We start from the raw sequence: 13,035 nt of genomic DNA on the forward strand, positions 1-13,035 counted from the left end.
CAATGATTGAACCCCCTATTATGATTTGTGTGGATTGTTCTATCTTAGCCATTGACCGATGGTGAGGATCATCCAATCAAAGTGACTTTAAGATGAATGAGCAATAATATGTGGGTCCCACATGATGGATGGTCCAAATCAATGAATGGATCTTCCTCTGTTATAATCAATATTGGCCACCCATTTTCCTAGCCATTGATTGGAAAGTTAGAATAATCTAATCAAAGCTATTTGGAATGGACATGGAATCAAAGATGGGGCCCACATGATGGACAGACCAAAAATGGTTGGAAGTTATTTATTATAATCAATATGGACCATACATTCTCCTAATCATTCATCAAATCATTTGGAATATCCATCTTCCTAACCATTCAGCAAATCGTTTGGACCATCCATTTTCATAACCATTCATCAAATCGTTTGGACCATCCAATTAAAGTAATTTTGTTAGGGGACAGGCAATGGAACGCGGGTCACACATGAGGGATGATCCAAGTCAATGATTGGATCTTCTCTATCATCAAACCATCCATGTTCCTAGCCACTGATCGGATGGCTAGGGTCGATGAATCAAAGTGACATTTATGAGGGACAAGCAATGAAAGGTTGGCTCCAAATGATGGACAATCTAGATCAATGATTGGACCTTTTGTATTATAATACAGTCCATTTTCCTAATAATTGATTGGATGGTTGGATGATCTGATCAAAGTGATTTTTGGGGATTGACTTGCACTCAACAGTGGGTTCCACATGATGGACAACCTAGATCAGTAGAATCTGTCTAATCACTGATTTGAATTGTCCATCACGATGCCCCACATTTGTTTGCCTTTGCCTCTAAATGACTGCTAAATTATGATTTTTTATTAAGTGTCCCAGCAATTCACAATGCTGAAAATTTAATAAAATTGCAATGAGGTAGGTTGGCACTGGTCAAACAGTCAAAGAAACATAAAAACAGGACAAAAAAAATGTTAAATCAGGAATATGTTGTATTTAAATTGTACAAAATTGGAATTAAAAAGTTTGCATGGCAAGGCACTTTTGTTAATTAATAATCAATGCCGGCTGGGGACGTAGTTCATAATGTAGAGAGCTTGCTTAGCACGCGAGAGGTACAGGGATCAGTATCCTACATCTCCAACCTTACATTTTGTTGGGATAAGTCCTAGATGATGACAACGAATAATGAATGCTTGGTTGCAGTGCTCAGGATAATCATTTCTTCAACTGATTGTACATTGTGGTGTTATATAAAAAAGAAAATGATGCTACCTAGATCAGGTGTAAAACTTCACTTTTTGTACTGCCTTTCTGTTGCCAAATTATACCTTATATTATGATAGCATTAGACTAATCACCGTATAAATTGGTGGTGGCTTGCATTCAGTGGCCTATAAATACTGAAATGGCCGCTCGACGAGCCGATTGATTGATTCAAAAGATGAAACCAGGCCTGAAAGAATGTTGAAAGAACTCTTGGATATAATGGATGACTAATTTTGGATACTTTTCTTCTCAATAACTGGACATTTTAACAAAAAGGATGTAACATTTGTTTGGCATTGTTTCATGCTATTTCATCAGATATGTTCACGCATTACCATAGCAAGGGAGAGTGATCCAAGACTTGACAAACTGTGTGCTTTAAAAGATTCAAAGTGTCCAATACAAACAAGCCAGCTAGTTCTTGACACCGCTGTCTATTCTCGAAATCGCTGTTTCTGTCTAGCTCTCTCTTCAAAGGCAGGGAAGAGCTCCGTGCTTTTGCCCACTGGACGTTTCAAATGTAAGAATATGGTATACCACTTTTTTTACTTTTTTTCTTTCTTTGGGTAGGGTTGCATTCATCTATGGAATATAATGCTTTTTTCTTATTGTACTCCAGGGAGTAGAATGCTTTCATTACTAAAATGCTTTCTTTTTCCGAATGTTGTCCTACAAATCTGATGCCTTGAGCTTATCACACTAATCTGCTTGAGCAATTTTTGAAAAAAAATAAAATAAATAAACCGTCAGTCAATAGTGTAAAACCCATCTGTGTTCCTCAAAAATCATACTTAAGATTGTATATTCTGAGGTTATCCTTCAAAGTTCAATCCACTTGGCTTCACAACCACTTAGCAGCAAACCCATGCATTTAAAACTTAATCCCAACATTTATGAACTTCTTTTGGTCTGTTAACTTGCATCTGCTGAGAACCCATCACTCCTGTTTTCATATGGTTAATACATTGTGTGAAACATGAATTTGGGTTTTTGAATCCATAATTGGGTTCTTATGTTGTTTTATGATATATTTGTAGAAGTGGAGCTCCTGCATTTCTAGATCTGCTTTCTAATTATAAAATTTCTTAACACTTGGATTATCAGCTCTGCTTTTAATTATCAACTTAATTATCTCTGGTGCAATGGTTGCAGAGTCAGCAACAAATGTTTATGGAATCCTTAATCTGCGGAATGGATGCTGACTGCAAGAAGCTCCTAATCAGCAAAATGGATTTAGATTGTAAGAAGACCTTATGTTTTGATTATGAGGTAGGACTTACTTTTTTAATGGGACCATATCCTCAGCTTTATGCTATCTTATAAATTATTTGTCATTGTTTCACTATACCTTCCAAACTAATTTTGTTGTTCATTAGTTCCTCGTGATTTTCAACTCTTGGCCATCAAGGTTTGATCACTTTCATGGTATACATAAAAACAGCTTGAATCTTGATATGGACACAATAGATATGTATGGAGGATAAGAAACAAGTTATTTAAAAGAACAAAATAGACCCATCAACGAAGTTAACCAGAATTCATGCATAATTTAGTATCCGCAGGAACAATTTACAATAATAACATTTAGAAAGTAAAAATGCTGTTGTTGGTGAAATTACTAAAATTGTTTAACTATGGAAACTCCAAGAGTGTACATGGTCATTAAAAATTTGTAGAGGATATACCTATGACACACTTTAAAGTGTGCCACATGTATATATTCTCTATAAAAGAAATCATGAAGTTCATAAAAATATTTTGATGATTATTGCATATTATAAAATTGATTTCTGGTATTGGAAATAAAACAATAATAATAAAATTGATTTCAGTATTTAGAGGCTATTGTACCATAAGTCCAACACTACAATAATGCTCTATACTCCATGAGATTAGTTTTTACTAATTTCGTTTTCATATATTCCAGTTCACTATTTTTAATTCCTGCAAACAAATCTGACAATCGTTCCCCAGAGAAACATAGTTTTTGCACTAAGAAAATTACTAATTTGAGGGCAAAAAATATTAAGTTTTTGAGGAATTGGAACCATGTATGACTGCAGCTACTATCTATCAAGCTTCTTTGTACCAATCCCTTGTCACCTGACTCAAGTAGATAAAGATTAGGGCTGCGGGTGCAAATGGGTTGGGTAGACCCAATGGGTCATTGGACGCAGCCTGACAATGAGTGGGTTTGGGTCCAAAATTTAGACCCATGGATGGGTCTGGATCCAAAAGGTTGACCTGAATTATTGAATGGGTTAGGTGTGGGTGCTCTCAAAATCAACCCGACTTGACCCAACCTTACCCGGACATCACACTAAAATGAACTAGACCCAAACTTGACCTAGACCCAAGACAAGTAGTTAACAATATTTTCTTTTTTGGTTCTCGATTTTCTATGTAGTCTATTTAATTCAACATATATTCCAACAAAAAGGCTCTAGAATCCCTACTACAATAGGAACTTAACCTTATTTTGTAATTGAAACTATAGGCAAATGCTCTAAATGCTGATAATTAGACAGTTGTCTCTCTTTTCATGTTAAAATATTAGATAATTACATATAAATGGTTATTATTGATGTACTCACCCTTTTTTAATGCTGTAGCTTTAGGATAAATATACCGAAATTCTATCCCAGTGGCACTTTACCTTAATGCTTGTCCTAGAGGCATTTTCCTTTGTTGTGAAAATTGAAATTTTAGTTAATTGGACCTAAATGCTTCTCCTTGAGCATGATATTAAAATTGTATGAAAATGCACCTGAATGCCACTGTAAATGAATTTTGCCCTGTTTTTAAAAATCATGATTCGGGGTGAAAAGCACCTAGACTTCAATCTTCAGGGGTTAACTTGTCATTGCTTGTGGTTTTGTATAGTTGAAAATTAACAATTTGTCAATTTAATAAGATTTTCTTCAAAATTTAAAAAATGTTTTAACTGTTTGGTCAATCCATTTTTAAGTCACAAATTCATTAAATTTCTAACACCATGAATGTCTTAATAAATAATTACACTTCAGTCGTTCTCTAGAAGTGAAGATAGTCAAATGGGGACCTATTGCAACAGAAATTTTAAATCAACACAAGTACCAATTCTTACAACCTGGATCTTCTGCTGCATTAGGCCCATGATTGCATCCCAAAAAAACATCTTGATTAGACAATGCATCTATCCAGCCAAGGGCTATAAAATGGATAGCATATATTAATTATAACAAAGAAGGTCTAGTCATTTATTCTCCATTAAGTGGGGCTCATTTCTCATTGCCCGTCCCTTACAAATGTCACTTTGATAAGATGGTCCTATGAATCTGATCGATGGCTAGGAAAATGGATGGTTCATGCTGATTGTAATAGAAAAGTTTCAATCATTGTTTTGGATCTTTTATTATGCAGGACTCACTTCTCACTATCTTCAATTCACTAAATCACATTAATTGGATCATCCTAACTATACGGTCAGTTGTCTTGAAATTTTAAGGTTCACATTTTATATAATGAGATGGTCCCGTCATTGGTTTGAGCCACCTATCACATACGCCAGTTTATCTTGAATCACCTGGGTCGAATAATTCTATTTATCTGGTCATTGGCTAGGAAGATGGCCACTACATGTTAATTACAGTAGAGAATGTGCTACAATCCCACATGTATATAGGAATAATTAGTTTTTTTTTCTCTAATTTGAGTTAGTTTTCCTTTGAATTCGAATAGTTTTCTTTTAAACTTGATTAGTTGATTTTCTTTTAAATTTGATCTGAGTCTTTTGAATAAGGTAAGATCTGGGTAGTTATCAAGGGATGCTCAGGGGATTAGGAAAATCTTAGGTTATTATGAGTTGTTGCTGAGGGAGGGATGTGAGCTATGAAGGTAAATATACCATCTCTTGTGATTACGGATGGAATTTTAAATCATAATTGTAAATATACAATGTAAACATCTTTGTGATTGGATGGTGAAAGGAATTTCAGATTTTGTAAATCGTAATTGTAGCTTCTTCTTCTTTTTTTTTTAGAAATCATTTTCTTACTTTGGGGGGATTTTGTGATTTTTAAAAAATTTCCTATGGAGACTAAACATGGCATGTTTAAAATGAATCATAAAAAAAATATTAATATTAGAAAATAATTATTAAATAGCAAATTTCATGTCATACAAATGCACCATTAAATGTGTAGCTTTTTGTTCATGTCAGAGTTCTAGATAGAAGAATCTAAACTTAACACTTTACAAGTGAAACTTTTTTCTTTTCCATCTTTTATCAATAACCCCATGTTTCATGTTGCAGGTAAAGGGATATTACACCTGCAAAAACATCACACACCATGAAGTGTGATAGTTGATACACAGCACTGTTTGTGGTGCCCAAAAAACTAGGTAACTTTTGTAAGAGGAATGTGGGACTTACATGTTGGTTTGATAATTCTGAGTGGTAGGGAAGCTGCTTGCTAGCTGAGGTTGTTTCAGTATTGCGGGTTGTTCAGGTTGCTCAGATTTTAGAGAATGAAAGCATGTCGAGAAGGGCAGAGTGGGTTTGGTTGATTCTTGTGGGTTGTTGTGGTTGCTAATTTCACTGTTGTGTCCTTGTTTCGGCCCTTTTACCATCCTGTTGTTGGCTGTAACCAATGTAAAGGGCGCTGCTGATCTATGCACGGGTTTGGACAGCAATGATATTGGCTTGGGCCAGGTTATGCAGGAGGTCGTTTGCTCCGGTTCAGGTGTTATTCAAGGGAATGTTTCTTTAGGAGCTATATTAGAATGGGTAGTAGGCTAGAAGGCACTTGTATCCATGTGTTGCTGTCGTCCAAAGTTTCTTCACATCCTTGATGGCCTCTTATATTCTTCTGGTTTCTCTCTTATTGTATTTATATATGATCAACTCTCTAGCCATGTATATGATAGGTGAGGCTCATTCATGTACAACTTTTTGCTTATTTAATAGACTTACAGGTGGTGTGTTCAAACATTTCTTTAAAAAAAGAAGGAATATGTGACTTACATGTGCTATTCAAGTAACTGCTAACTCTAAAAATAGAATCCATATTTTAGAACTTATTGTGAGGATCATCCCTGAGTAATTACTTCTTTTTTTCTATTCTTTCCCCTCGTATTTCATGTGTCCAAACATGCCCATTGTCATGACTTAAGGAGATATTTCTTTCTCCAAATGGAAAACATAATTCCAACCATGGCTTGCAAACCGGTTGAATTTGACCAAGGACCCAGCCAAGTCAACTCAACCCGGACTAATAATTGGGTCGAGAGAACCAGGGATGTATGTTGTTAGAGGAGATAGCATGCGTGGAGAAAATCTCATGGATTCACCCCGTAATGCAACTAGTGATCGTGCATATCCCGATGACTATAGATAAGGATCTTGCATATCTTGGTGTCTATAGATAAGCTTGCTCCAATTGTACACACCGTAATTAGCCTAACAATATTCAGCTGCTATGTATATCTCTTACAACAACCCTCTTAATTAATTATAAATGGAAACCGTGCACCTCCATAAAGTGTATCGAATTATATCCCATTTCATCTTATGTGACTCAATCGGGCTTGGTTTTTTTAGCCAACCATGACAGAGTTAAAACAGGTTGGGTGAGTCTTAATTATCGGGGCAAGATGGTGAATTGAAGAAAAGGAGTGGAGTAAAAATTAAAAACAGCTCATTCATTCTCTCTATGTTTTAGACTACATACTTCTTATTATTTTTTCTAGGTCTTTATTGAAGAAAAGAGAGAACGACATGGGAGTAGAAGAAGTAAAATTTTATAATATTCATTGTCCTTTTTAATGTTTAATTTCCTTAAAAAGAGGATGAGTAAGAAGACGACGACGATGACGACGACGATGATGATGACGACGACGACGACGACGACGATGGCATTTCATAATTTTTTAGATACTTTTTATTGTATATTTATTTATTATTATTATTATTATTTTCAATCAGGGCCTGTTTGGATTTATGGAAATCATAAGAAAGGAAGTAATGTTTATTGGAAAACCTTGATTCAAGGGAACTATGAGAAATAAAACATTATTTTTGTTGTTTGTTAAAATTTCAGATTATTGTTTGGTAAAAAAATTCTATCTAGTCACTAACATGTGCCAAGTTAACATATGTGCATGCAGCATAAGTAGCAAATAAGGTGTTTGAAGCTGAATTGTAGCATATATGGTATATGTGAGGTACTTGAAAGTGTATAATAGCACATGTGACACAAGTCACCTGTTAGCATATTGGATATGGCGGCATTCAAGTTATATGGTGGTACCTGTGCACATTGGCACCAAGCACACGTAAGATATTTTAAAGAAACTGATGGTGGATAATGTTATAGTGGCATGTGTACATGCATTACATTAGTGCATGTGGGCAATGGATGGTGTCAAGTGTGGCATGTTAGTACATGTCGGATGCTTTACACATGTGGCCCAATAGAAGAAGGATAGACACAATGGCATATGTGGCACACTGGCATGTCGCATAGTGGCACATATGTGGCCTGGCTTGTCATTTAATTCTCAATATTTGTTGGTTCACCTAACTTGTTTGGGAGCTTGTGAATGGATATATATGGAAAATGGGATTGGAGGTAAATGACTTACTCAGTTGTTATTGTATTAGACTAAATGAAATGCAATTAAAATCCAAATATTGTGTTTAGACGTGAGTGGATGGGAGGAGCAAAAAAACATCGGATTTTTTCAACATATTCACAGGAATATCTGTAATATTATAGATCAATTTTAGCATTCTTAATTAATGTGAATATGTGACATTGAACGGAATAATTGTAGGAGACCAGTTGGAATATATGCTCTTGTAAAAAATAATGAAGAAATTTGAAGCCTTAGGTGGGCTATAAACATAAGAATTGCAACCAAATAACTTGCCAACAATTTTTTACCATCCATTTTAATGAGTAACCTTTATTTTATGGGGGTGCTTTTAATAATTTAACCAATAATTAGATGATGTTGGGGTATTAATAACATGTCACGCATATGGTGAACATGTGCATTAGTGACACCTTTGTTTACTACTTTGACTTTTAAACGGTGCTAAAAAAGGTATTTCATTTTCATTCATTTTAAAATCATCTATGAGAGGGATATTTCATGCAAGCTTGTTTACTTCAATTTTATTTCACCTTTACGCATTTACTCGTATCTAAATGTAAATGCACCTCAAATGTCATTTACTTATATTTACTCTTAAATCCCGGGTATGCGCCTAACATGTTGGTTCGCATCACAGGACCACGTGGATGTCAAACACATGCCAGGCGGACCTAATAACTGGGGATTCTCCTCTTTCTAAGGAAATGGAAAAGGGTAGTAATGTAATTTTATAGTTGAAAAAGCACCTTGTGGGAGTACTTGCTGTCTGGGGTTATTATTTGGTAAAATCTAAACCACTGATTCATTTTACGGTAAAAATCTCTCTATTTGTTAATAAATTCATTTATAAATTTTGATTCATCGTTTTTTAATTCTCGACTCATTGAGTCCATGGTCGACGCCAATCCAGAAAAAAATGCATTTTATCATGAAGACAGAGAAAAGACGAGGTTCCATGTCTCGCTTTTGCCCTTACACATTCCCATAATCCCATAATTGCCTCTGAAAGGGATCTTGGCCAGTCACTGCGTGCATGGGAAGGAAATTCCCACGCGCGCAAGCATTTCTCATATATCATTCCGTGCCGCCAAACTCAGGGAGACTGGAAAAGCAAGGCGAGACTGCGAAATGAAAAAACGGTAGAGAGAGAGGAGGGAGGGAGAGAGAATGGGGTGGGGAAGGGCAGTATACGAAGGGACGGTGGTGATTGGATCTCTGGGGCTGCTGGGGTGGGCCGGGCTTTGGTTCCTGAACCGAAGGCTATATAAGGAGTACGAGGAGAAGAGGGCTCTGGTTCAGATCCTCTTCAGCCTCGTCTTCGCTTTCTCCTGCAACCTTTTCGAGCTCGTCCTCTTCGAGATCTTACCCGTACTCTCCAAAGAGTATCTCTCTGTCTTTCGTTTCTTTCATTCAGCAACTCACTGCACCTGTGATTTTTTCTAGGGTTTGGATATCGTGAGATTGAAGAATTTTCATTAGGGGGAATTTTATAGGGTTTTCCTTTCTTCAATTCAGGGTTTCAGGTTTATCTTGATCTCGAATTAGATCTGATTATGCAATGCAAGACATGCATAGTGTCGTATGGCTCCATGATATGTACAAGTGCGGCCCACGGTTTGATGATCTGGAACATTGGTCTTATTGGGTTCGCCATGAATGCAGCATTCGCCAAAACATCTCCCAGATCGATGAGCTGTAGCAAGCCAATCTCTGATGGTGGCTGTATTTCATTACTTTTCTCAAACGTCCATGTGTGCTGGGAGATTTTAGGGAATGGTGCATCCCCTTCAAGTTGGGTCTCATCTGATCAATGGTCCGGATCACAGACAATGGGAACGAATTAGGGTGCTACAGGAGACTCGGAACATACTGTGGCGGACCAAAAACCCACCTCATTTGAGGATCATAGCTATAGAATATTTCACCTTTCATGGTTAAATGGAAGCTGTTGCTGCATTTTCTTTCTTAACCGTTTTTATGTTGGCCCTCAAATCGAAAGGTTTAGGAATTTTCCGTCTGGGAGATTTTTTGGGACCATGCGAGAGGAGCCTGTAATATCAACTGTTTAGATCACTGAATGATGTGCCCCACTTGCACGAACTAAAAGCACTGATGGTACCATACAATCTCTTGGCCTGGGCATTATATAACACCTGTTAATTTAAAGGCTAAAAATTTCAATTAGTTGCTAGAGGCCTCTTAATTTGTAGTTATTCGAGCCTTTGTGCAATTGATCTAAAGATGTTTGGTTACTTTCTGGTTGCAGGGCGAGATGGATAAATTGGAAAGTAGATCTGTTTTGTTTGATACTGTTGCTGGTCTTCGTGTTGCCATATTATCATTGCTATCTGATGCTCTGTAACAATGGTATGGTGTTTTTTTTTTTTTTTTTTGAAACTTAGTATGGTGCTTTTCTCTTTGCTTACATCAGTCTTTTAACCAGATCTTTTCTTGAATGCATCTTGGTGTTTTGTAAAGTTGGAATTGCCAATTGCCTCTTCTGCATTTTAAATTTACTTTGAGCCAAACAATTTATGGACAAATCTTGATTTCTATATCCAGAATTAGGCATTAGACAGCTTGGTATTCTGGCAATTAATCTGTGCATCAAATTTCATAATGCAAAATGTGTATATGACAATATGAAAAAACCCAGGGTTCCAAGAGGGCCTCAGTGTGATGAGGATATCTCATCAATTACGATTCACTACACATTACACACAAACAATGGTACAGACAGGAGAAATAATGGGGAAATGGCTTGATTGCCCACCCTGCTTCCAATAGTAAGTTTGAAATGAATAAATCATTTACTCATTGATCTAAGCAGAAAAAGAAAAAAAAAAGAGGAAGGTTGTATGTTCTCTGCCACTGATATCGTAAGCTTGCACGAACAATATCTTCCTCTCTATCAGTCACAACATCATTACAGTAGGAAGCTCAATCTTCCAAAAAAAAGAAAAAAAAGAAAAAAAGAGAGTAGGAAGCTCATATATTTTGGAATTTTGGCCTCTGTCAAATACTTGTGGCAGTGGCAATATCTGCCTCTTTGTAAGTGCACAACGTCATCACAGTGAGGAGCTTGGATTTTGCGAAGTGCTGACCTTTGTCAAATACTTGTGGCAATGTATTCAATGGATAATTTCTAAGTACATAGTAGCTTTTGATTTACTTTCAGGGCCTGTTTGGATTCATGGAATGCGTAGGAAAGGAAATAGTATTTCTTGGGAAACCTTATTTTCAGGAAACTGTGGGAAAGGAAACATTGTTTTCATTTTTTTTTTTCTTAAACCAGATTTTTCTAGAAATTTAGAATCTATTTTCAAATTTTTTGTTTGGTAAAACAATTTCTTGATTTTTTTTATATATATATATATATATATATCACTAGTACGTGCCATATTAGCACGTGGCACAATTGGGATGCTTAAAGATGAACAGTGGCATGTGTGGCATACATGGCATAGGTGGGCACTTGAAGGTGAACTGTGGCACATGTGATGCATGTGAGGTGCTTGAAGTTGTACGGTGGCACGTGGCACAAGACACACATTCACACATTTAACACATGGGCACTTAAAGCTAGGTGGCTGATGGCAGCACTTGTGCACATTGGCACCATTAGCATAGGTGGCATATTCGCAATTGAAGATGGATGATGACACATGTAACACATGTTGCATGTTGCCTTATATGGAGTGATTTGCACATGTGGGGAACAAAATAAGATGAATGGTGGTACTTATGGCACAATAGCACATGTGGGGCGCAAGAGAAGATGGATGGTGACAAGTTCCACATTAGCACACGTGGGGCTCTTTATACACGGGTGCACAAGAGAAGATGGATGTGGTGGCACATGTGCCACCATTTGTGATGCAGGGACATGTGATGGCCTAACCATAGATGCATGTATAATCAGGTTGAAGAGATTCAAATAATAAAAGTAATAAACTAACTGTTATTAACCACGTCGATTAATCAAATCTCAACACAGAGATGAAATCATTCCGTCAGGATCATGCTCCTTAGCATAAAATCACGTAAACAGTAAAAATGGAGGACCTAGGGATATGGAGATATCCCTGATCTAGCATAAACCAGTCCACAATCAAGTTTAGATCCGATTCTCCTAACTAGCCATCCATCTTTTCCGTTCAAATAAAAATGGAATATCTAGGGAGGAATGAAAGAGATGAAAAAGAGATGGGTTCGAGATGAAAGAAAGTATGGATTCTAGGGCATCAAAGAAAAGAAGACGGATGATTCTTACATTTTCTTGTACCCCAAAGATATAGAAAGAAGGAAAACCTGAAATCGGGGTGGAATCCTCAACATTCAAGGGCCAATCCTAAAACCCTAATATCTTTAGTAAAAGAGGAAAAAAACATACAAATTCTCATTCACTGAATAATAAAATAGGTTTTCTTATAGTGTATATATAAGCCAAGGAAAAAAACAAAAAGTGCACTAAAGCCCCTAAAAACAAGAAAAATAACAAAAAAGATGTCTAAAAATAAAAAGTGTAATAAAGCCAATGAAAACAAGGAAAAGAATAAAAAGATGCCTAAAATTAAACACTCGCGTGACAGTGTGTGAAATCCGTCCCATGGGCCCACGGGCAAGGTGCGGTTATGCCGCTACTGCACTCGTAGCGCGTTAAAAAATGGGTGCGATGGACCTGACGTCCATCCACATCAACTTCTCTGCTTCTATACTCTGTTGGCGACGCCTCCTCCTCTGGTACACTCTAAAGGGTGCACCACTGATGTCTGCATCAATTTGGCATGTTTCGGCTTAACCCTTGAAAAACCCATTTTCCTTCCATCGTGAGAAAATGCGTTTCTTAGGAGTGGAGGTGGGAAAATAAATTTGTTTATTTTCCAACAAAGATAGAAAGCGGGGTTAGAGATCTTAAACACATGAATCGGGCTCTCTTGGGTAAATGGACCTGGAGGCTAGAAAATGGGACTCTTTGGAACACGTTAATTAAGTGTAAGTATGGACGTTCAATGAGAGGATGGTGGACCAAGGACTCAGTTTATAGAGCCTCTACTCTTTGGAAAGATATCTTATCTGTAAAAAAAGAGGTTCTTAAAGGAATCGGATTTACCATAGGAA

General features: G+C 36.7%; 1 protein-coding gene across 1 annotated transcript in view; it reads left to right on the plus strand.

Moving 5' to 3' along the window:
• Window positions 1-9,066: 9,066 nt before the first annotated feature.
• Window positions 9,067-13,035, plus strand: part of LOC131233135 (GPCR-type G protein COLD1) — a 41,792-nt gene continuing 37,823 nt past the window's right edge. The window contains exons 1-2 of the mRNA XM_058229739.1: window positions 9,067-9,296; window positions 10,181-10,281. Coding sequence (XP_058085722.1) covers window positions 9,082-9,296; window positions 10,181-10,281 — 316 coding nt within the window. The 5' untranslated portion in view covers window positions 9,067-9,081. The remainder of the gene's footprint in view (window positions 9,297-10,180; window positions 10,282-13,035) is intronic.

The sequence above is a fragment of the Magnolia sinica genome, chromosome 18 (genome assembly GCF_029962835.1).
Source record: "Magnolia sinica isolate HGM2019 chromosome 18, MsV1, whole genome shotgun sequence".
NCBI classification, from domain to species: domain Eukaryota; kingdom Viridiplantae; phylum Streptophyta; class Magnoliopsida; order Magnoliales; family Magnoliaceae; genus Magnolia; species Magnolia sinica.